The 26,540-nt window shown below is 47.3% G+C and overlaps 1 protein-coding gene across 4 annotated transcripts in view; it reads right to left on the reverse strand.

The window, feature by feature from the left end:
• Positions 1 to 1,871: 1,871 nt before the first annotated feature.
• Positions 1,872 to 26,540, reverse strand: part of LOC120908388 (beta-1,3-galactosyltransferase 9) — a 32,897-nt gene continuing 8,228 nt past the window's right edge. For all 4 annotated transcript variants that reach the window (XM_040319334.1, XM_040319332.1, XM_040319333.1 and 1 more), the window contains one exon: positions 1,872 to 5,861. In XM_040319334.1, coding sequence (XP_040175268.1) covers positions 4,404 to 5,813 — 1,410 coding nt within the window. In that variant the 5' untranslated portion in view covers positions 5,814 to 5,861 and the 3' untranslated portion in view covers positions 1,872 to 4,403. The remainder of the gene's footprint in view (positions 5,862 to 26,540) is intronic.

Genomic DNA, 26,540 nt, shown 5'->3' on the forward strand with positions numbered 1-26,540 from the left:
ACGCTGGGTATAGTTTTAAGGAAAGTTCCATTAACTGGTTTCCCCCTTATCATAAACGGAGGATCATTTTTATCCTTCAAGTATTACATTAAAGTATTATGCTGCCGAAGCAATGTTAGCTAATGCTTAAGAACACCTGCACGTTAATGTCGGTTTGGGTAGCGTGTGAGTATACGCCACAAAGTATGCATACCGCAATACAAAATATTCATTCGATAGCTAAAAGCTATGTAAGATCAACATTGTTAAATATGCATTGACAGTACGTTAATAGTACTCGCACAACAGCAACGTGATTGCTTTTCCCCGCAGTAGCAAGCTGAACCTTGTACCGCGCAAAACGTTGTCCGACCATTCCCATGAATCACTTAAAAGTACTCAACCTATTCAACCACCTCTTCATTTCCCTTGTTTACGTAGACCAAACGCCCAAAGGGCCGACCGTACGGCGCAAAAATGCGCTCAGAAACATCATTGTTCTGCTTGCTACGGTTTCGATTGTTTCCTTCTTTGGCTTGAAGCGCACGTTGACCGACTTTCGCGAAATGATTAGCTCGGTGACAGATATCGTGCATCTGTTGAAGTATTTCATCAACGCTGACATTATGTACACGATCCTGAGTGGGATGTATCGGCACAGCTTGAAGGTGATCGTGATCGTCAACGAAGCGATTGCAATCGACCACACGATGCAACGGGTTTGCACATTGATGAAGAATCGTTTTGCGGTACGACACACGCTGCTGAAAATGCTCACCGGTGTCATTATGCTCTTGCGAGGATCCTTTTTCCTGATGTACTTGTACCTGCAGTACCGGTACAATCTTTCCTACGAGCTTAACCTAGTGATGCACGCTAACCTGCTAGTCGAGCTGTCCATGGACCTGCAGAAGCTGTTTCTACTCTATTTCGCACTGTACATGATACAGCGTTATCAAATTTTAGCAAACTTACTTGACCGAAGCGATCCAACTACGATGGCTGTTGTGTTTGAAGTTTTCGAAGATCTTATCACCTTTAAAAAGCATCTATCGAAAACGTTTGGGCTGCATCTGCTCGCTCTCATACTGCAGACGTTCGTGGCGTGCTCGATTCATGCGTATCTCATCGTCGTAGAGCAGAGACACATTTTCCAAGTAATAGCGAATGTGGCTCAGCTCGTGATAAACCTTACCTTGTTCTTCATTTTAACCTATTACTATGATTGCGTTGAGATCAAGGTGGGTCTTGCAGGTCGGGAAACAGATGAAGATTTGCTGGAACGAAAGATAAAAATTAAGTAATATAATTTAAAAGCTTAAAGTTACATAGAGATGTGTTTCATTGTGCCTCATTGCAGGAAGCAGAGCTTAAGGATGCACTGAAATCGATGCAATACACAAATCTTAAACGACAATCTCGAGATCAGAAGGTAAATCGTTGTATGAAATGGTCAGTACATACCTGTTTAAAGCTTTTTTTTCTGCGCACAGGACTTCTACGACCTCGTCAATCTGAAGCTGATGATGGAATCCCCGAAGATAACCGCTTGTGGACTTTTCGAAATAAATTTGCAGATATTCTATAACGTATGGCCACAGTGTGCAAACAAAACACCCTCCCTTGCACTTTCGATTAGCAGACTGCCTTATCTCTTTACAGGTATTTGCCGCCATCATAACGTACATCGTAATATTGTTCCAGTTTCGAGGGTTTGAAAAATCACCATAAAGAGAAACGACGGCCGGTCCCCTTCAGAGCGCACATTTTCATTTCGAGTACTGTTTACTATACTTCGTCTGCATGATAAGAAATAAAGAGTCTGTTTTGTGATACATCACCCACTTCTATCGTACAACTGCGAACACAAACAGGAAGAAAATACAAACATGAACCAATAGCATTACCTTTGCTCGCATTTACTTTTCTTCTGATTTGCTCTTTACTACAACCACTCGTCGTCACACATCGCAAAAAAGGAGATTACAGTTCCGGGGGTGATCTTCTTCTGTCTGCTGCTGTTACTGCTCAGTCCCTGTTCAATATTCTATAGATCCGTCAGCCATTTATTTTGCCCACCTATTTGCGCGATAAACACTTTAAAATATATCAACATCTTCACAGTTGTTGCCCACCGGGGCCAAAAAATGTTTTCCACTCAATTTTAATATCGTTTTCGTTTTACTACACTCTTTCCGCTTCTCTTCGACCGCGCTCCTCTTTTTTGCTACACTAACAAGAAATAGAGGTTTTTGTCTAGCTACGTTAACGATTAGTTAATTTCTTATTTTGTTATAGATAAATTTGCTCTTGTTTTGTTTGTTTAGAATGACGACATATTCCTTTGCTTCCGACTTTCTCTCTCTCTCTCTCTATCTCTCTTTTAGTTCGCATTTCGAAAACGAATAATATTGCAACACGAATTAGGGGAACAGGATACTTGCTAGGATTTTTTCTACAAGACTGCTAGAAACGGTACACAGGGCCGGGCCCCATATAAACCTTCTCATTAGTTGTAATGGAAAAAAACGTACAGAATAAAGATTTCTCATCACCGTTCCTAACCTCCATTCCCGACGGACTCCCTACGTTACTGCTACGTCCAGTGTCCGGATACTGCGTATGGCGATACGTTTACTTTTTAGCGCTAGAGATTCGAAATGCTACGAAACAACGTTTGGAAGATTTTTACTTCGTCCTACTGGTGCGCTGGCGAAACGCTCGGTTCTAGAGCAGTTACTCTTTTCAGAAGGGCGAGTAAACGCGCTTGGTATTTATTATATTTTGTAGAATTTAGATTGTACTCAGTTCTCGCTGGAAAGAAGGAAATGGAATAGAAAAACTGCCGGAAACCTATCCTGCTTATCTACATATATAAGTTTTTTTTTTTGTCGTGTTTTAGCGCAATCGCACCTTTCCAGGCGCCTATTAACATTAAGCTACGGAAACGGTGAGCCTTGGAGCCTAGTATGAGTTGTATTACTAGAGAAGAAAACTGGAACAGGAGAATCAGATTGAATTATGTGTTTGATTTTCATTTTTGCTACCCGTGTAGTGCATCCTAATAATCGGTCGTGCTTCCTGCTCTACACTTAATCGTTTACTCCTTCAAGTTCTTGGGTTTTGAAACAAAAAACAATTCAAAAGCTGAAAAAACGATTCCTTAAACATAAAACATCCATTTTCATTTAAATTGACATTCTGCTCCTCGTAGCAACATAAAAATACTAAGCAAATATTGGAATAGTTAGGCCAATACGATAGGCTCCCGAAACACTACGACATTCTCAATTCCGTTTGCAGGTAAGTGCGCTTTAAAATAATACAGCCTTGCACAATAAAACCTAATCCTGCCACTTATCACAAAAATCACAAAACCACAACAGAACGAAGCTCTCGGATTGACTTTGTTTATGTACAACACAGGACGCTTGCTTCTTGAAAATAGTTCTCCACAATTTGGTTCCACTGTTATGCTAGTGAGCTGATGGTCGCATTTTTCATGTTAACGTTGTTTTCCCTAGCAATGTATTGTGCTACTAAGAACCTTCCAATGGACGATTGTTCGAAGAGTGAGCATAATCAATTCGAATCGAACACCGTACAGTAGGTAAGGGTTGCCATGCTACAGGCCTAGCTTTACTAAACAGTCGACACTCTTTGTTGATAAGTAGTAATTGTTCCTATTTGTTTTTTTGTGCACACCGTTTCTGCTTATAGTTAATCACACAGTCTGTCTTGCGTCCGGTACGCGCACGTATCCTTTCCCTAGCTATAGCTGTGCGAGTCTTACGGTTTACAAATATATATATGGCTTTCAATTATTCTCTAAATATTATACATACATAGTGAGTTTTAACTATCTCTCCTATTAAGATCTTTGAGCGTTCGGTTGCGTTAACTAATTCAAAGACATATCTCTATGCGGGGGTTTATCTTCGATCTTCTGCCCACACTATCCATTACTTGTTTTGGTTTATATGCTGTCACTACAGCCTAGCATGCACAACATGTTTGCGGTTCTTTCGGGTACTTTCATCTCGTGTTGAATGCGTACATGAGCAAATGTATGTTTTACGACATTGAAAGAAGGGCCGTGATTAAGTGTCGATAGTTGACGATTGTTTTAAAACAGGGACAAGAGTTCACTAAGAAAGAATCGAGATAGCCACAAAAAACTTTGTAACTTATAAGAAAATCATCTACAACAAAATTACGACAGTAAAAAGGAAAAATTACACGATAACTCACTACATAAAAAAGTAAATAACGGAGTAAAACAAAGATTCAAATAAAAAGCGACTAACAAACCGGAGACGACTAAGAGCAGAAGTAACATCCATTCGCTCATGACACAACCCTCGTGGGTCTTATCACAAGCAGTACGCGGGACTGTTGTCCCTTCCCCGTCAGCCCTGTGCTTGCTATCGCCGAGGACGAACCGCTTCCCACAGCCTATCAATCTCATCCAGCGACAGGTTCGGGTTGGTAAAGAAGAACACCGCCCGGCTCGCGTCCACCCGGTGACCGAGCAGATCGCTCTTGGCCTCACTGTCCAGATACAGCCCATCCATCGGCGTGATGGTGACGTTCACCTGCTGTGCCACCGTGCCGGTAATGTGCACATCGTCGATCCAGAAGAATGGCTGCCGCTGCGCCTCCCGGTACAGCTGCCACGCCACATCGGGCGAGTAGAGGATCGAGTACCCGGGACAGTGCGGCGGATAGTACCGGTTCGGGTACTCGCGCCAGCTGACGAACCACTTCGACCGGTGCGTCCGCTTGACGCTCAGCTTCGTCACCAGCTGGCAGAGCAGCAGGTTGCGCTGCGGCACCACCCGCTGCAGCGCATTGTACAGGATCGGCGTGTTGATGAACACATCGTCGTCCGTCTTGAGCACGTACTGTGCGCCCGGGCAGTGGTACGCGAACCACTTCAGCGCCATCACGTGCTTGTACGTCATGTTGCGGTACGCATCGACGAAGTTGCCCTGCACAATGTCATCGTGCAGGCGGGACTCCCGCTCGATAGCGCGCTGAGCGGCGGCACTGCCCACTGCGCCCATCAGAAAGATCAGACGAGCCCGCGCCTCCGGCTGGCCCCACGTCGCCCGGATTGTGTTGCGCTTGGCCAGATTGTCCGGGGCCGAGTGGATCAGCACCAGCACTAGCGGTGGCGACGCACCGCCGCTCCCCGGCGAACGCGTACCCCATAAGGCATCGGCACGCTTAAGGCTACGTCTTCTCCTGCTGCCCGCCGTCCCCGTCCCGCAGTAATCGTGGTTGATGGTGAACTTAAAGTTCTTCAGATCGATCAGACTAGTGTAGTCATCATTTGGCAACGTGTCTCCACCCCACGAACTAGCTAATGTTAACGATGCTGTTGACTGTGTACTACTGCTGCTGCTGCTGCTACTACTGCTGCTGCTACCGCTGCTGCCAGCCGTTGGTGCTTCCAGCGATACTAGCTCCGACTCCTCCTCTCGGCCACGCACCCTGCCCCGGCCGCTCCATCGCACTCTGCTCGGTGTGACGGTGCCGCGCGTGCCGATCGGCGACTCAGCAACGGCGGCCACGGCAGCCGCCACCAGCCAGCCGGGCGATGTTTGATTGGTCAGATATGTGCCACTGGTGCCACCGTGGCTATTGAGCTCTCTGGCTGCGTAACCGACGACGCCTGGTGGGAGTGCATCGATGGCGTTGTAGCTGCTCTCGTCATCGCTATCGTACGGGAGCTTTTGCTCCAGCTCGCGCGGTGAGATCTGCCATATCGTCAGCATGAGCATCAGACAAGCCAGCGCACCAAGCACTGGTCCTGGCCGGCGCTCCAACATGATCGTATTATCAGCGACGCCTTGCGGGTGGACGCATTTTTTGATTTCCTAAAAAAAAGGAGAGAATACCAAAGGATTTAGAAACTTATCGAGGTGCAAGCGAGCGATATATACTTGAATTACTATCATTTTTGAACCAGCATGGCGTTATTTCTAATTAACGATAGTGTAGTTCTACTCTTTTGTGAAGGGATGGCCCTATTAATTCATCGCACCATCGTATAAGGCTATACAACACAGAGAACCCTACTCTAGGGCTCATCAAGTACCAATTAGTGTTTACTTTTTAATGAGAAACCCTACAAAAATAGAACTCATCGACGCTTGGTGTGGCAAGCAATCCATCTTCCTGGGGCTGCACCGTCATCATCTGCATCTCCCGACCCACCCCCCGCGTGTGTTGGTGACACAGTTTGAAGAAAAATCAATCATATGCAGCACTATCGATTGCCCTGAAATGGATCAAGTGTCTCGCTTCCTTTCCTCGACTAGGGAAACACCACATCCCCAGGCTCCCGAGGGCTGTGTCCCTGCCCGGGAGTGTAAAACAAAGGCAAAACTTTCAGCCCTCGTGGACAGGCACGTCGAGACAACTACACTGCCGCTGACAGGACAAGGATTTTCCAGCAGCTCTGTGCGTGTGTGTGCTACCCTCACGTAACCGTGCCGTGCTGCAGCTCTATTCAAACACACCGAGGGGCGACGGAAACAATAGCGCACAATCCCGTGGTGGTGAAAGATACGAATGCCATTTGACTTGGTTGCGCGAGCGTCAGTTCTTCCCCCAAACCGTTCCCGTGTTGTTACCTTCTGGAACTCGCCCCTTCTTGCATTTTGTCCCCCCCCCCCCCCCGGTAGAATAATGTTCCAATATTCACTTTCAAACAGGCACTTTCATCAAGGGGGCACGCTAAAGCAAGGCGTGCATGCGTGTGTGTGTGACGAGGGAAGAAGTATCCAGGCCACAGAACGAGCCCCTCCGCAATTACTTAATTGAACCCGCAGCAATTATGCTCTGTGGATAAGAGAGAGAGAGACGCTACCGAGGGGTTGTGCTTGAAAAGGAGTGCCTGGGCAGGATACACCATGCGTCCCGGATGCATGCGGCTCAGCCCATTGAGACAAGCGCGCGTATATGGTAATGAACGGCCCAGCAGCGAGGGCGAAGTTTTTTGAACTCCGGGAAGTATTCCGAGTGCGCGGCATTCGACTCCTTAACCACCATGCGGAAGAAAAGTGCACTACAGTGCACTACAGTGCTTACGACACACACACACAAAGGAACAGTGTGCTGCTCCCTTTTCACAATGCAGCATGAGTTTCCCTTTACAGCAGAGCCAACCAACCTATCAAAAGGGAGTTTTGTTCTATTTAGCGCTGACATTAAACTGAACAGCGAACAGAGTGCAACAAGAGCGGCCCCGCGGGGGCAATTATTGTGTTTTAATAGAGAATAATTACTTCTACCTAACTAACCGAACCAAAACATGGCATGCAATTTTCCACCTCCAAGCACTGTGTTTAGTGTTTAATAACATCCAAACTCCCCGCCCCGAGCCGTAACTCAATTGTAAGCGCACCTATAATTTAACCTTTAACCGTCCGTTGTGGCGCCCTCTGTAGGGAAAGCGTCTTAAAAACGGCGTATCCGATTTTTGCTTGCGACAGACACAGACTTGCCCTCGCGCACTAAAGTTCCGTGCATACGTGCCCCAAAGAACGTTCTGCACACACACACACACACATAATGCACCGATGCAGAAAGGATTTCCCCCTCGCTTTATTTCCCCGTCCAGACGGTCGCACACCAACACAAACCGGTCAATTATGGGCCTACAATTATAGGGCTTTCGTATTTTTTGCAAAGGACTAAGCAGTCGGTTTTTGTTTGCGGTAAATTCGCGTCTCTCTCTCTCTCTCTCTCTCTCTCTCTCTCTCTCTCTCTCTCTCTCTCTCTCTCTCTCGACTGCCATGTACCTTTCCTAGCCCCTCCTCCTCACCCCCCAAGGACAGTATAGGAAACTCCCATACGACGACCACAGGGATGGGGGGGGAGGGGGGAATTTTCACTCGACATGTCTCGCCGCCGTCTGCAATGGCCATGATGGTGATGATGTCGCAACGACGCGAATGACGATGACGGTGGTGTACATACTAACGGGGGGACGGACGGACTGGTGTTTCCGGCGCCAAAGCCCGTCCCATTCAATTGATTCTTCTTCGGGCGGGGAGGGAGGTTCTTTTTTTATCGCTAGGCACGGTACGGATACACCGCACGATAGCTATAATTTGTGGACACGGGGCTGTTCGTTAGCTCTTAGCCAGGAGCGAGGGGTCCGCGCAAGGACGATAGCGCCAATGGGGCCTGGACATCGGAGCAGAAGACAATAACAATACGGCGGCAGTAAGTGACCTGTCTTATGGGAGGGAAATATGATGCCACTGTCATTAGGCTACATAGGGTTGCATGCCACGGGATGTGTATGTGTGAAGCGATAGAGCGCAAGGAGAAAGGCACTACACACACACACACACACAAAAATGGCCTCCCCGAAAAGGTCATACAGTGGCGCGCCAGCGCAAGTAATGTTGACGACTCTCTCCATTGCCTCCAGTTGCCATTATTTCTCCATACATTAAGGCTTGGCTCTTGGCAAGTGATAAGCCTTTTGGTTCACGAATCAATTAAAGCGTAGAGTACAGGCAGGCGATAACAACATACGAACAGGAAGTTCATTCAAACAATATAAGTATATTGCTTGCTGCAGTTGGCAAGTAGTCCCAGTGCGTCCCGGTCGGTCTAATCATGAACGCTGGCCGTCTCTCGCAAACGATGGCGGTGGCACTTCCGGTGCTGTTTCTTGTTCTTACTGCCTCTTCTGCACCAACAATATCGCCTTTGGTTTGGTCTGTTTGTGAAAGCAAAAATGTATGAAACAAAAAAAGGAAGAATTGCTCACGAAACGTCCCGACCCCTCGCACAGTGCCCGAATTGAGAGCGGGAGGCCACAGAAAACTGGGGGGAGGAGGGGATGGGGGGGGAAGGCCAACAAGGCTAACGGCTAGCAAAGAAAAACAATAACCTGCACACACACACACACAAAAAGCAATGTGGGAAAAGGGTTAGAGAAGTCACAACATTTTCTCCGCACGCCAAGCGAACGGAGGAGCATTTCCCCTCCTGCTCGCAAACAATGTGAAACTGGGGCGGTTTTGCAAGGATGCATTTTTCATGCTCAACATGAATACATGTGTATATGCACTAACGTTTCCTAGGGAACATTATTAAATTAGTTCATATCATCATAGTGAAGAAGCATTTTTTTTCTTGAATGCAATGTCTGCCTGTGTCTTGTGTAAATAAATCAAACGAAAACCCATTAACCCATCGTTTTATGCTGCCTTACATTGGCGCTTACCACCCACCGAGTGGCACCATTGACTCATCATATTTCAACTCCGTCCATTTTTCCACCCTTCGCGATCCTTTTTGCGAACGCTGATGCAAACAAAGCCCCCCCCCCCCCTGCAACGACCAACGACGGTTGCCTATTTCCTTCAGACAAGCCTGTGTGCAATATTGAACACGGGGAAAGAAAAACTATGTTTGTAATTTCTTTAACGTACAGTCCCCCTTCGTACGCACGGTACGATGGAACCAGTATGTGCTCCCCTCCCATTTCTCTCATTTGCATCCAACCCCCTCGGTACGGGTGGCTTCCTGTGGGGCGTCCACAATATTACATCCTTTGCCACGAGCAGCAGCACAGAGAATGCACGCTAATGGACCGCAAACAATGTGCCGAAGCACAGAAAAGAATGCAACAACCTTGTCCCTTTCGCTTCAGGAGGGTCTTGAGCGTCGTCGTCCCTTTTTGTTTTGTCCTCCTGCTGTGAGGGTCTTTGAAATAAAATGCAAAAGAAGAAAAAAAAAACCTCACTGTAATGACACATTTTGCAGAAGCAGAAGGATGCATGTACGTTGAAAATAGCAAAGCACATGTTTTACTCCTTTTTTAAAAAAAAAAGGTTTGTCTGTAGTATATACTAAGGGGAGATGTCTGCTTTCCCTTCATAATCCCCCGCCACCGGATTGGCGCAAAACACAAACAAAGCACGGTAAGCGCTCGGTGCTCCTGGGGCATAGGAAGGTAATTGTGGTCGTAACCTCTAAAGTGTCCCGTTTGCCGTAGCGGAGAGAGTAGTGTATTAAAACGGAGCCCGAAGAAAGTACAGCTTACAATGTACGCGGCGCACTGATTGTAGGGGTAACAATATCAACGTCTGATTTGCTTCTAGTAGGCAAAGCACGTGGTGGATCTCTCTCTCTCTCTCTCTCTCTGTATAGCACAGCACGTGTTGGGCGAGAGCATTCTAGTAGGCGCAAAGATCCTACGCAACCGCATTGAACTTCGCCAGCTCTATTTTTAACCAAACCCAAACCGGATGGGAATCGAACCACGCCCGTGCTTTACAAAAAAAAAGACAAAAACAAAAGCCACTGTGCCGCCAAATGGCACGTAAAATTGCATTTCCTTTCGCAGCATTGACAGAGCCTCCGCGGGCCTTCGCAACAGCAAATAACAAAAGCTTTTCGCCCGTTCAAATGGACGGCGGGTTTTACTGCAGTCAATTAGAGTGGCAATCGATTACTTTCAAGCTGTTTTTTTAACGTCTGTGTGGCCAGTGTTTTTTTTTTGCCCTGCTCTGATCTGCTCTGCTCTACCAATTCCATTAACTCGCGCAAAGTGCTCTTCCGGGGGTGATGGATGCTCGGAGGGCGCTCGGCTTGGATGTGATTTCGATAATTGGATTGCAATTACGGTTATCGGCTGGGCAGGCAGGCACACTGTGTCACTGTGTGGATGAAGCGATGAAATATGCAAAACAGAAAAACAAAAACAAAATAAAAGGGCAATAAATAATGTGTGTGCCGTATTAAATTGAAATGAAGCAGTAATAAAAGCGGAAATAATAGAACTGCGCTTGAGAGCAATACAACAACACCGCCCCTGCAGTGCTGCAAGGTTCTAGTAGAATAAATAAAGCAAAACAAACTGCGCTCGAACGGCAAGCCAAAGCCGATGGATAAGCCACATTCATGCGCAATCATTCGTAGAAGCGTTTTAAAGGCGGTCGTTTTTATACATTTATTAGTTGTGCATAAAATGCGCAGAAATAGACTGTTTTTCGCTCCTCACGCGTGGGAACCGCGATGCTGATGCTCCCCTCTTCACAATCACTGCACCTCACGCTAATGCAGTTTTACCGGAAAACCGCGTACACACAAGCACACTGCACTAATGCATTAATTGCCGACACATTGGCCCCCACGTCGTCGCTCGCTCGGAAATGTTGCACTTGGCAGAACCGGCAACAAACCCGTCAAGCTACTCTTCCGAGAGTAAAAGTAAGCAAATGCAATGGAAAAGACAAACACACACATGCACACTATCACAGCACACAACCTTCAATCTACTTGAGGTTTTCCAACCGCTCGCACGCAACGATGATGGATGGGATTGGGATGGAAAGCAAACAAACTTACTTTACATAGGAAGCGAGGCAGGAAAAACCTTTGCTGCGATGATCATGATCGTCGGGTGGCATAAAATTTGCATTGATAAGTGTGTGCGGAGGGGGGGGGGGGAGGGGGGTCGCAAACACCGAGAGTTAGGTGCAACATTGTTGGTCTCGCACCAACTCATCGATAGGGGGATTGGAAGTTCTGCGTTGAGGTAGAGTTTCCCCTAATGCAAAAAAATGAACGCGAATAGCTAAAACAAAGAACAGCAGCAGCTGCATCAAACTGCAACACTAATCCACACATACACACATGTTCCTACTGTCCGGGATGGACTCCCACATGGGACCTCCGCCAGAGTGTGTAATTCAAATGTAAGTCCACACCGGCTTGGGAGAGTTCTTTGTCTTCGGCGGTTGAGTGGGAACACAGCAAAACCGCACCACATGTGTCGTGGCAATTAGGGTGTCTTGGGGTAGTGATGTGCTATCTGGACCGCACCCACGACTTCGATACGAATCCACCTGTTCGGACTCAGGGTAAATGGGATCTATTATCACCGCCCGGAATCGGATTCGTAGTCACTCTGTGTCGCCCGGAGTCACCTGGAGTCGTCCGGAGTACGATGCAATCTTGTAAACGGGCATTTCATTTAGCTGTGTTTTTGTCTTTTGCTTTACACTTCGTATACAGGCCTTTGTTTCGAAGGCCGACTCCGGCGGACTCCGGACGACTCCAGACGACTCCGGACGACTCGGGACGACTTCGGAAGACTCCCGACGACTTCATCTCCGAACGATTCTGGCAGACTCTATACGACTCCAGACGGCGTTGGACGACTCCAGACGATTCTGGACGACTCCGGACCATTCCAGACAACCCCGGACGACTCCTACTCCGGACGACTCGGGACGACTCGGGACGACTCGGGACGACTCTTGACGACTCCGGCAGACTTCAGACGATTCCAGACGACTCCAAATGATTCCGGGCGACTTCGGAAAACTCTCGACGAATTCATCTCCGAACGACTCCGGCAGACCCCAGACGACTCCAGACGGCTTTGGACGACTCTGGACGACTCTGGACCATTCCAGACAACCCCGAAGGACTCCAACCCCGGACGACTCCAACTCCCGACGACTCGGAACGACTCTGGACGATTCTGGCAGACTCCATACGATTCCAGACGACTTCATCTCCTAACGACTGCCTACCGGAGGCCTTCAGACGACTCCAGACGGCTTTGGACAACTCCAAAAAACCCTAAACGACTCCACACGACTCCGACTCCGAACAACTCTAGGCGATTCCGGACGTCTCCTAGCAACTCTGAACGTCTCCGGGCGACTCGAGAAGGTTCGGAACGACTCCAGATAATACTGTGCGAACCAACCTTCCGGAGTCGGATGGGAGTCGTCTCCGAATTTTTGCCAACATTTTACCCATCACTAGTCTTGGCAGTTGGCAGGGGACCGGTTTAGAACTTGCAGACAAGCTGCAACACTCACCCTATCCACCGTGTGTATAATTAAACTGCAGTTCTTAGAATCAAATAGAACCGCCCAATGACAGGGAGAGGTGTTCTCTTTCTCTGTCCGAGTGGTACAACAAATACACACTGTTCAAGCATCGGGTTTGAACAGTTGCTCAAGTGGAACACTTTGTTACTTATTTACGCCTTTTTTTGTTGACGTGGAAAGGTAAAACAACTTGCCAGCTGGCATATTTAATTTTTAAAACCCTTGTTGAACCAATCAGAAGTCAACTCGTGGTACACAAGTGGTATTGAACGGTATAATTTCCCTTTTATATTCAATAACTTAAATAATTGCTTTATATTTGTTTTTTCAATTTTTAAATTCTATTTTATACAAAAATACAATTGATAGCAAGATATTGAAAAATAGCAATTGATTTGTTGTTTCCCATGTTTATCTACATTACGTACCCAAACGTGCGCCTTGCGCCAACCTTCTCTACCTACGTTTGCAGCGTACTTTTCCGACGCCAAACGATGAACTTTCCACCTTCCGGTTGAATTATGAAGCATGCCACGCCGCGGAAAAACTTTGCAACCGTATCGCCATCACATGTGTGCCCCACCCCCACCGGTACACGGCACTACTGGCACTTCTGCAAACAAGCCGCCACCCACGATCGACACATACGCGCGTCCTCGTTATCATTTACCCCCCAGGCTCCCCCCCACATGCGATGTAAAATATGCGCTGTCCTATTGAACTTCGTGGCACAGAAGAGTTTGGCATTTCTATTACCATGGTTTGCTGTTCGTGGGGCATTTTTTTATGATTGTAGCAATGGTGGTCGTTGTTGTGGATGAGTATTTTACCCCATCCCATGTTTACCACGTGGTCATTAGCTGCTGCCGCCAGGCACCAGGAGGAGTTTGCCAATCGATAGCACACTCGCGGTAGCGCAAAAATATACAGCCCACGTGCGCAACATATGCCAACCACCAACGCGCGCGCGTATGTGGAGAGAGTAGATGAAGCAAAAAAATTAATACGCAAAAACGTGGCTGCCGCGCAAGAAATTTCCATCTATCAATCGTTAAATCTAGCGCTCTCCTCATCGACCTTCGAACCATTTTTGACCCACAGGAGAGGCTAAGAGTATATTTTAACGATTTTTCGTCCTGCCACTACTTGCTAGTTGCACAGGTGGAAATTTGTTTGGAGAAGCAACGGGTGCTATGCCACACACACACACACAAAATTTGAAGGTTCGCCTGAGGAAGGTCAATCGAACACGCCTAATCGCGCACCACCACTAAAACCACCTTTTTTTTTTTTTTTTTTTGGATGGATATGGAACGCCACCAAAGAGAGGAAGTGCGAGAGGTCAAACCTTATGCTAAGGTCAAAGAGCAAAGAGGGGAAAAGAAAATTTTCCCTTTAACGTACGTGTATGTGTGTCTGTGTGTGTGTGTGTGTGGTTTATTGCGCTGCTTTACCGAGCATGCGGCGGATAGCAGCGCAACGTTGGTGTTCTTGGCTTCGATGGAGCCTTCTCCTCGCCGTAAGGCTGCCAGAAAGGACGATATTTTGGCAAACGTTTCGCCAGTCCCAGACATTCTGTCCCCGAAAACGAACCGGTAAAAGACTGTTATTTTTTTTTTTTTGTTTCTTTCTTATCCGCCTGTGCCTGGGGCCCAGTTAACCCGCGCACACAGCACCCAATGCATTGGATGGCGCGCGCGTTTTGCCCGCCCAAAAAAAAAAGCGAATAAAAACGGTTGTGTGCGTCGAGCACGAGAGCGATAAAATAAATCGCCACTGCCAATCGTGTTTAATGCCAAAGATTTGGTGTCCAGTGTGAGGCAATCTTGGCTAAAAAAGGGAAAGAAAATAGAACAACTAGAAGATCGCATTCAAGTTTCATTGCTGGTGGAACGTGTGTACTTGACAGGCACAAATTAATTGCGAAATTTCATGCCCACAATGATGAATTAAATTCAAAATAAGCAATTTAAGCTGCCCACCGCACTCATCGCTGCACCCATATTGAGTGAGTGAGAGAGAGTGATTTAATTGCTTCCGTCAGTTCTACCCAAAATTATGCAAATTCTCCCCAACACTCGCATGGCCCCAAATCTAATGGACAGGAGACTTCATTTAAATCAATCGGTAAACATAGGAAGGAGTAGTGAGGGTTTGTTTTGCTTTTTTTCGCACGTGATAATCAAAACCCGTGTGTGTGTGTGTGTGGGTGTGTGCTTGTGGAAAATTGGAACATACACATACACTACCATCCATCTCCACACACGCCAAACAAACACGCAACGCAACACAGAACCCCATCAGCTGCTGCTACTCCAGAGCATCCAGAGCATTTGGTGACATTTTCCAATTAAATTCCAACATGCTGCTGCTGGCCCTCCTCCCCACCCCGACTGCGGGTGAGTGATTTTAATTTATGCAAAACCAATCTGCCCCTTGTCCCCCGACACTCCCGACAGCCCAAAAACAATCCATCCGGTGCCGGCAGGAAATTATATGTGCAGAATTTATCAACAACAACTCTCGTTTCGGCGTCCGCAAGCGCTAACACCGCCAACATCATCCGCAACAACAACAACACAACAGGTTTCCGAGGGGTGGGGGGAGGTTAAGGGGTTAAATAGCTGACAGGCAGGAGAGTGCCTTTACGCTTAGCCGAGATTATAATTCACCTCTCCAAAATGCGGCTATCATTTGGTCTAGGGGCCCAGATGTATATGTGCAGAGATCCTCTTCAATACGATGATGCAGGAAAGTTCAAAACATATCTCCTCCGCCCCTAAAACGCAGGCAGGTTCAGATTTTATGCTAATTTTATGCGCCCAGGGACAAAGATATGCCGAATGAGTCTTTACTCGTGTCTATAAATACACGCGGCTCGTTGGGCTGTGTGTGACCTCCCCAAACAAACCTTCCATCCATAATGGCATATGGCACATGTAGCAGCAGCAGCAGCAAATCAGAACGTTCCCATCTACCGTGTCCTTAACCGAAAGCAAAGCAAGAAAAGAACTGTCGGATGTAGGGCTGGACTCGTGGCCGGAAGCGTCAGTCACCGGCTCCTTGTGCCAGCCGGATCATCAGTATGCCGGTCACCAAACAATCACCCATTACCGAAATCAGACACCTTCCGTTTTGTGTTCCGCCTGTCCCATTCTACTCCATTCCATTTGGCCCGAGCGGCTCACTCGGCTGCCTCACTAACTAATCAGAGGATTACACCACCAAACAGACAAACGATTCTGCTGTCGGCTCTAGACCTCACATGGACTGCACCGCCGTTGTCGCATTACGCTTAGCTTGGGGAGGAGGGGGGGGGAGGGAATTTCGATTCTCGCCATGCCGTAGTACGCGGGGCCCGGGTCCATGAGGGAAATGTTTAAACATATTTTTATGGCTTATTAGCATTGTACACTGTCGGACGAGGGAACAACCGCAGCCGCAACCGCAAGGCGTTGGATTATGGGCAGCATTACCAAAACGACACAGCACGATTGTGCGACGACCCCAGGGCTGAGGTGAATGTTGATAAGCAATAAAGAGAAATTGCATTCCATCGGACAAACAGGCAAAGTGCGTGTTGTACGGTAGGTTTTGCTTTATGCTTCACGCACTTTGCCTGCTTTTTCCAATATCGGACGTGACACTGGTAGGAACAACAACATTGCTTGAGCATGGCTAGAAATTTGTAAACATAAATATTAAAGAAACGTCTCACCTACAGCAACGTATTGCAATGATTGCATTTAAAGAAATGGACAAAAATTGTGGTTTTTTATGTGTTTATCTTGACCCACTATAAGCAAAACGGTAAATGCACTTTCAAGCAACTTCGTTCAGAAGCATGAGCGATCAAAGAACAACACCCCGTAACGTCCAAAACGAACACCGAGCGCCAGTTTGTGAACGTCGTATAAGCCTGTTTCAGCATCTACAACATCTTGGCACTATTAGACAACAATCAAAGCATCAAAAGAAAGCTTGGTTCCGAATGGCCAACGTCCCTGAGCGACTTGAGGCTCACAAAAGAAACTGAAGATGAAGACCGTGGGAAAAGTCGCTACAAAGCTGCGCTCGCTTGACCGGGAAGAGGTCGATGCAACTGGTCAAACAGTGAAATAGTACCTGGAAAAACATGCATAAACATATCAAGAAGTAGAAGTCGAGTCCACTGGCTTCATAGCAGCATTGCTTGCCGCTCAATGACGATCATTTTAAACTAATTTCGGCGAAATTTTTATATAACACGATGTATTCAGCGAACGCCAAACCTACATCCCTAAGACGTGTCCCATCGATTGTGTATGAACCAACATGATGCAAAAGCTCTCATTCCAACAATTTTGTTGCAAAAACTGAGGTGTGTTTGATAAAACATAACCTTTAAACATGCCTGCACGCATGTCTTCGTCCGCCATGGCGCAAATTCCAGATATCTTCTGGATCGCAGCTCGCAACATCGACAAGAAAGCTTAAATATTAACCTTTATAAAGCTAACGGCAGTCAATATTTCCTGCCAACGACAGTTATTATCATTCTCGTACAGAATGCAACGATAACAGCAAGGTAATTATTTCAATTGTTTACGGTAATGTACAGCATGATCCACCAACCACCTTCTAAATTAGTCACGGTCCATCCATCCGTCCATTGTCCATCACGACACCCAAATCGCGCCACCACCGCTGCTTCCCCGCCTTAACCTGACCCAATCACTCAATCATGCAATCATAGGGAGAGCCACCGTCCCAATACATTATGGATGGGGCGGAAATTAGAACCGAATGCAGCCGGACACGGCCGACGGCGACGGCGTCTATTACGCGCCAGGACGAAACAATTATGCACAACGCGTACGGTAGAGGTATGTATGCCTGCCAGGTCTGTCTCCGAATCGAATTCGTCATTAATCAGTCAGAACGAGAGGGTGTACCCGCCGGTGGCCGTATGTTTACAGAGTGCCATTTCATCATCATCATCATCAGCGTTGGACCGGGGAATTGGGGACAGAGTACATTTCGCGCTTCATCAACGTTGACGTGGGCATTAAAAACCCCAAGGACGCATGCTAATGAAATTGGATGCAATTTCCATTCAGCAATTGGAATTGCTGCATCCTTTTTTTTCTTTCTTCGCTGCTGTTGTTGTGACACCGAGTTGAACCCGTCGTCGAAGAGATGATGAATGTGTGTTTCCACAGTCGCACTGGAATGCTGTTTGTCCTGCCAAGCTGCAAAACAGCACAAGCGTGTACATCGTCTTTGTTTCAAACTATTTCTGAATTTCTGCGATTGAATACTGTTCCATGTTCAACCTAGCCCGGATTTTGCCAATATGAAACGTCAGCCAGCACATCCTATTCTTTGCTGCACCATCACAGCGAACACACTCAGTTTGGGGCGTGCTAAAATCATACCCACCTCCCCAAACGACAATCCGATTATCCTCGACGACGACGACAACGACAACAAGTGTTGTGTTGTGTGTGGGCAGTGAACATGAATCAAACGTACCAAACGATGCCCGGGCACTCATCTCGTGCCGGTGATAAAATGCACCCCGCCACAAAATCTGCTCCAATTATGGGCAAACGGCCCCCAAAAGCTGGAGAGAGCAGCAGCATAGACATTATGTTGCCAAATTTGGCTGCTTTCGTATGGTCGGGTCATGTGTGTGTGGTCCAAACATTCGGCAAGATGTACAGAGGGAAATCGGATGGACGGGAGGAGAACTACCTCCTAAATTTTAGAAAATGACGTAAGTGAAGCACCACCCAGTTGGCAGCCAAGAGTGTTGCGTCCTATTTGGAAGGATATGATTTGTGAGCTATGCATGCTAGTGGCAGATAGAAACGATTGAATCCTCTCCTGTCCCCATTTTGAAAGCGAGTAAAGGAAAAATGTTCTCACAGCCCGGCCAGCCTGGCACGCCCCAGCTTAAATGCTACAGCAGCTCATCAAAATCTTATATCACAACAGCGACGATAAAAAGCATCCCATAATCGGGTAAAGCATCCCCACATTCGTTACGTTTGATTTCGGTTTCGTGCGATACAATTTAATTACACTCTCTCTCTCTACAGCTTGTTGCTATGTTTGGCACTTAGCTGGATGGAACGCGATGAGTGAGTGTGTATCGAAAGCGTTCGTACTAGTGATGTGCTCTATGGAGCGCACACACGACTCCGATCCGACTCCGACTACTGTTAGTCCGATTCCGACTCCGGCAATATGAGAACCATTAGTTCTGCCCAGAGTCGTTCGGAGTCGTAGTAGTCTGGAGTCGTAGTAGTCTGGGTCGGAGTCGTCCAGAGTCGTACGGAGTCGTCTGGAATTGTCCGGAATCGTCCGGAGTTGCTCGGAGTTGTACGGAGTCGGCCGGAGTTGTACGGAGTCGCCCGGAGTTGTTCCGGAGTCAGCGTCGTGGAGAGGCGAAGTCACCCAGAATCGTCCAGAGATTTAGTATAGGGGCCTTTTTTTATGGCCGACTGAAGACGACTCCAACTCCGGCCGATTTCCGACAACTGCGAACGATTCCGGGCGATTCGGACGAGTCGGGCGACTCTGGACAACTCAGAACAACTCCGGAGTATTCCAGAGGACTCCGGGCGACTTTGAATGACTCCAGACGACTTCGGACGACTTCGAACGACTTCGGACGACTCCGGACAACTCCGGACAGCTCCGAACGGCTCCGCAGCGTTCCAGAGGAACGACTTGAAATGACTCCAGACGACCTCGGACGACTCCGGGCGACTCTGGATGACTGCGGTCCACTCTGGACGACCCCAACTCCGAACGTCTCCAGGCGACCCCGGGTTTCTCCGGACGAATCCGACTCCAGGCGACAACGGGCGATTCCAGACGACTCCGGACGACTCCGAACAACTCCGGAGTATTCCAGAGAACTCCAGACGACTTTAAATGACTCCAGACGACTTCGGACGACTTCGGACGACTTCGAACGATTTCGGACGACTTCGGACGACTTCGGACGACTTCGGACGACTTCGGACGACTCCGGACGGCTCCGAACGACTCCGAACGACTAAGAAACGATCCAGAGGACTCCGGACGACTTGAAATGACTCCAGACGACTTCGGACCACTCCGGACGACTCGGGACTACTGCGGACCACTCTGGTCAACCCCCACTCTGAACGACTCCAGGCGACCCCGGGCTTCTCCGGACGAATCCGACTCCGGGCGACAACGGGCGATTCCAGACGACTCCGGACGACTACGAACAACTCCGGAGTATTCCAGAGGACTCCGGACGACTTTAAATGACTCCATACGACTTCGGACCACTCCGGACAACTCGGGACTACTGCGGAGCACTCTGGACAACCCCAACTCCGAACGACTCCAGGCGACCCCGGGCTTTTCCGGACGACTCCGAACGACTCCAGGCGACACCGGGCTTTTCCGGGGACTCCGAACAACTCCGGGTAATGCTGGGAGTCGGTTCCAAAATTATCGGAATCAGATCGAATTCAAGTACGGATTTTCGCCAACTTTACCCATCACTAGTTCATACGTTCGTGTATCGCTTTTATTCGATCAATCATTCGTCTGCCACTGCTGCTGCTGATGATGATGCTGCTACTCGAGAACGCAGCATGTCAGTTCAATTCACACCCCGAACGTAAATGCGTCACAAAGTTGCTGTTCAGTCGGCATCCACTCCGCGCCTGCAGCAGACCTCCCCTCCCTGAGCGATTGTAATTGTTGAGCATAGAATCAAATGAAAGGGAGCTATTGAAACGGAGAGAATCGACGAGGTTGGGTGGTATTGTGGGTTGATAACACAGGGTACAAAGTTGCAGTCACGAATCGTACCAAAAATTTGAGCTAGATTGTACGTCAAGTGGTCAACATACAGCGAAAACAAACACAATCAAATACAATGTTATGTTGCGATTTAAAAAGAGGTAAAATCCCAACCAAACCCTCTATCAATGTTTTAAGCTATCCTTCCCAAACTTCATCAACTTCAAGATTGTTTACATCGGCTCCCCTCGCGCAATATGCAGCTCCAACAAGTGCTCTCGGCACGGTACGGTACACAGGCGTTGGAAATTGAATCCTCCCAGCTGCTTATGCTTACAACAACCCCCCCCCCCCTTCGATTGGCCACACTGTTGACTGTTTAGAAGCTCCACGACGCCCGGGTAATTAACGGTTCGCAAGGCAACCAGAACTAACAAACAGACGTCGGTTTTTTTCTCTCTCTCTCTGCTCCACGTTATCGGAAAAGCGTGCCAAACGATGCTGTGGCTGTGAGGATCGCTCAAAGCAAAGCTAACAACCAAGAAGCAGTGGCATACGGTCGCTGGTGGCCGGTTGATGGAATGGTTTACTTTCACCACACAACAATGCTGTGTTTGATTATGTTGGCACAGACTAGCCAAAAAACCGCCAATAAAACACACACGCACACACGTACCGCAGATCTTCCTCAACGGTGGGAAAATTGTTTGGATTTTTCCCTCCCTCCCTCTCTCTCTCTCTCTCTCTCTCTCTCACTCTCTCTCTCTCTCTCTCTCTCTCTCTCTCTCTCTCTCTCTCTCTCTTTCGCTCAATTCGCAAAGTAATTTCTTCCTTCCACCATAACACCAATCGGGTGGAGAAATTCGGCTACAAATAACTGCTCCAAGGCACAAGAGGGGCTGGTGGTTCCAATCGTCGCTGTTGTGGACCATTATCGATACACGATAGAGGATAGCTACGCATTCCCTTCCTTTCACCCCTGCTTTCCTCGCGCAGATGTTCCAACTGTGGAGATTTTTCTTTTTGCGCCACCCGCAAAACAACGCCCGCCGGCAGGAGCTTCCCGAAATGATGATGATGATGATGTTCCGGGAGAATCTCAAAATAGTTTACCGTCGTTTCCAGCTTGGACCGGCGTTGCGAGAGGAAGATACGTTTTGTGCGGTGGATGGTGGAATGAAGCGCAAGCCGAAATAATGAGAGAGCGCCAAACGCACAATATCATTCCGCTGCTTTGAAGAGAGAGAGGGGGGGGGGCAAGGCAAAGGTGTAACAACAAAAGGAAGAGGATAAAAACACCGTCCTGTTTACGGCTACTTTCTTCCGTTTGGTTTGTGTGAGTGCAAAAGTGTTTAAAAATAAGCTACTGCTGCTTTGTTTGGGGGTCGATTTTTCCCGCTCCAACCAGTGTTGAGGGGTAAAAAAATTAGTTATATTTTGTACAACTTTACCCGAAATTATCGCTCCTTTTGCTCGGTCAAACAATTAGCTGAATCAGTACGCACGCCTCACCGGCGAGATTCTACCGAACGATCATTAATTAGCGTCGGCATCCAAAAACTCAGCTCGCCGCTAAGGGAGATGTTTTAACGCAGTTTTCCACACGAGCGCATCAGCATGTGCGATCAATATGCTGCTCGTTACCGTTCCTGCGGCTGCTGTTGCTTTTTTACTTTTTTTTTTTTGCTCACTCTCACACCCCATGGAGCGAGCGCCTCTGCCCTAACACGATCGTTTCCGCCTGCTGCTGCTCGGCCCCCGGTAGTGATCGTGAATTTTATCGTACCACTTCTTCTTGCCGGACCCAACAAAGGGACTACTGGGTGAAGGATTAGTGCACACAAGAGAAAGAGAGAGAGAGAGAGATAGAGTGAAACCATGGAGGCCAAAAAGCAGCGCAGGGAGGGGAAATGTTTTATTTTTAACCTTGAATTCAAATCGAACCATCCGACCGCGAAAAGCTAGACACAGGCGGTAAAACACACACACACTGGTTAGCGTGATTGCGCGGCCAAAGTAGGTGCCAAAACGGTACATTGCACCGTCCTCCCGAGGGGGGGGGGGGGGGGGACTCCCCGGGCCACACATTGGCCAAGGTTCATTTTCTCCATTGCCATCCACCCCGCACCACACACCACAACACTCAGATTTTCTAGGGCATACAGCACACATAAGGGAGGGTTTTTTTTATTATAAAATTTCCCTCCACAACTTTCCCAATGACACACAGGGACAGGGTTGCGTGCAGTGGCTTTTTATTGTCCATCGGGGAAGGGGTAGCGGGAAGATTTATGATTTTTAATACCAGAATTTATTGCAATCACGCAATCACAACGGAGCTACAGCGTCGATGTGCATTGTCGCAATGTACTTTCGGTTCCGTTTTTCGCAAGTGAAAAGCAGGAAATTAATCGCACAGAACAAATATCGCACTTAATTTGGGTTTGTTGGCGCGCGCACACAACGCCTAAAAAAGAACAGACGATCGGTTCAGTTCAGTTCAAGGATTCGTCGCACAAACAAAGGGCTGCACCGTGATGCACCAGAGTCAATTGCATTCGATTGGTGGTTGCTGTGGCTGCTGTGGCTATGCAGCAGAAGGGTAAATCGAATTACAAAAAAGAACAAAAAGCCCGCCCTACTCACTGCTAGACAGATAACAGCAGCAGCAACAATAACAACACGGACGATCTAGAGACAAAGGGAGGCAAAGGTGCACATGCGACATAATCTATAATTAGTGTGGGTTGTGGCATGCAGCAGGCATCACCACCAAACAACGGCTGTCGAGTTGATAGTGTGGGCCCGACAACACACCAACAAACGGCGCTAAAAAAAAAGGAAGAGGAACCCTCAACATGCAATTGTGCCGGCAATATGCACCAGAGACCGTTAAGCCGCTGCACCATTCTGGATCCTGCGGTGGGAGGGAGCGGTAACGGCAGGCTGCAGTTTTGTGTGAGAAAGGTAAAAAGTGTCAAACAAAACGACCCGCGGAGTGTACGGACCCTGGTGCATTTTGCACTTCATTAGGCGATGATTAGGGTGGTTAGTGGAACGATTCGTATCAGAAATGCTGATCGGGGTCTGGTGGATGGTTGGAGCAGGGAAGCCTATTTTAAAATGAACATACACAGTGGTATTTCGTATCATTTGTTCACTGCATTCTGAGCTAGATGTTTTAGTCGTACCTGGAGTAGAGAAGCCATTATTTCATCCTTAACTTCTAATTACTCACGCTCTCTTTCTAAAGCTAGCTGTATGTCTCGACTATGAAACAAAACAATAATGTTTACCATTCTTTTTTTGTGTGTTCTAACACTAACACTTCGAGGTGCTTAAAGGGGTAACGCTTACAATATCATGCCAACCCAATTAGCACAAGCTAACTCCTTCAGTGAGTACATGACGTCAACCACAGCTTTGATAATGGCAAGATAATCCCTACAAAGAGGAACAGAAATACCTCATCATCACATGAATTAACGTGGCGTGAGCTTAGTGCGTAACGTAAACCCTTAAACCATGCATACTTCATGATTCACAACCTTTATTTGTGCATCTTCTTTATCTTCCATGTCAATTTGTTCTGCTTAATTCTGCGGTTTAGTCCGTTCTTAGACATTTCCTACAAGATGAAGTAGATAGGGAGGAACGTTGTGCAAGCAAAAGTTGTATAGTATTCAATTTAGTAATTGAAATCAGCGAAAAATTTGTTTAAATATCTATTTCAAATACTAGTTCTAACTAAGCAAAAAGGTTGACTCAATATACTAACAACCACCAAAATATCTATACCAAAGAAATCAATCTTTAAATAAAGAACAATATTCTAGAATTGTCTGACTAAGCGCTATAAGCAACAAGGTTCTAATCTTATTTAAATTCAAACAAAATTCAGCATTACTTCGTAAAGAGCAACAAACATTCATCACTTTGATTGCAGGGTCATTTAGGGTAGTTTATCAGTCCCGAATCTATACTCAGAAGAACGTTAGGGTTCAATCAAATAAGTAAGTAAATAAATTACTTTGCTTCTCAAATAAGCAAAACATAACGTAAATCAACATTTTTTGCTAAAGACTTATGAACATTCACTATTTTGATTAGCGGTTCATTTGATGCATCGTTAGTCGGTCTAAATTCGTTTCCAAGAAGACCTCCCAAGATAACCTTGGGTATGAAGTCTTTGCGACGAAGCGTCCATGGAACCCGCAAATAAGCTTATGTAAAAATAGTCACCGTGAATGTTCTGTTTTTAGCAAGAACCACATTTTAGCCGCCAACCGTAGTGCTGCTGCCATGTTTGTTGTACTTGACGTGCGGCGTGCTTGCGACATTTTGGATTTGCTTCAATTCGCCTCGGTTGAACGGTGCCAAGTTGTGTTACAGTTAGTATACTGGGGTGTTTTTTTTATTTCTCCAGTACTACTGGGGCAACAACAACCAACAAGCAAAACAAACTACTTCCAGCACATTCTTTTTAATTGCTCGCTATTGTTGGTACGCCGAGGCTTTATTGTTAATGCGACTGGTGCGTGTGCAGCGGTATGGTTTTGAGAGCGACGCGACACAAGTTAGTGGTCGCCCCTCGATAACAATCTGATTAAGTGAAACTGGTATGCATAATGAAAAAAAAACTGGGTTAAGGCTTCCCATCACAGCTCGCCCCGAGCCGCACCACACACATCTGGCAGGCTGGTGTATGGTCGATAAGGGCTTTGCAGAAATGAAAAATTGACTGCAAAAACAAATGAGTCATAGCATATTTTTCTTTAATGATCACTGTTCTAGGAACCACTCATAATGAAAAATATGTTCCAATGAGCCCATCCGGCGGTGTATCTTCTTCAACTTTGGAGCACGTTTAATTTAGGTCGCTCAACTAATAGTGACACTTGAAGTAGCAAAATAACATTGCTTTTCATAACATGCCTCCCCGCCACGTTATCACCAGACGATCGTGTTTGCAAATATCGAAGTAATTCGCAATCTCACCAACACCAGATATACCAGAACTTGTGTGGACGCAAGCAATTGACGGTCCCATGGCTGAGGGGTCGGTCTTTGCGATTAACACATCGCCAGCCAACAGGGGAATAGAAACTAAAACCAAACCAAGCTATATTTGTCCCATCATCGTGTCCGTGTGTGTACTGCACTTGAAAGCACTCTCCCGTCCATGCCCACGGAACACGGGAACGCCGCGGGAACAATATTTCATTCACGGTCAAAAGCATCTCAAGATGGTCGGAGCTCAATGTAAAAAAGGGGATCTCCAGAAGATATTTCGCGAGATTCACCAAACCCCCGCACGGGGGCCACTTGGGAGCGAGTAACAACACACTTTTGACTCCGGCACCACCGGACATTAACCCGATCGCACACTTCCGCACAAGAAGGGGCTGAGAGGGGTGGGAGGCGGGCTGAAACAGGGAACCCACACGGTAAGGAACTCGCGAGCTACACCACCGACGCTAATCAAGACAGCAAAAAGAACCAACCGAAGACGCATTGGAATGCGAAACATTAAACGAGAAGACGACCACAGCAACGATGACGGCCGTTGAGAGCGTCCCGAAATTCGCGCTGCCACTGAGAAAGCGCACTCACACAAACACACACTCACGGCCAAGATGTTCGCCCCGAACATGTGGAAGTCATCCGTGCGGGGTTGGACGACGGGTTGCTTTAAGGTCCGAGTCTGTTTTTATATCCATAAAATCCACAAACTGTGGTCCAACGGAAAGTTGTTCCAGCACCGAACAGAAACAAGTTTGCTGGTAGGAGAGCTTACCTGTTCCAGCGCCACACAAATCTGCTGATGTAGGATTTGTTCTTTGTTTTTTTGGCAGCTTTTTGCATGTATCTCACACCAGTGGCTGTGCTGTGTGGCTGAGAAACATT

Source organism: Anopheles arabiensis, chromosome 2 (assembly GCF_016920715.1).
Source record: "Anopheles arabiensis isolate DONGOLA chromosome 2, AaraD3, whole genome shotgun sequence".
Taxonomy (NCBI): domain Eukaryota; kingdom Metazoa; phylum Arthropoda; class Insecta; order Diptera; family Culicidae; genus Anopheles; species Anopheles arabiensis.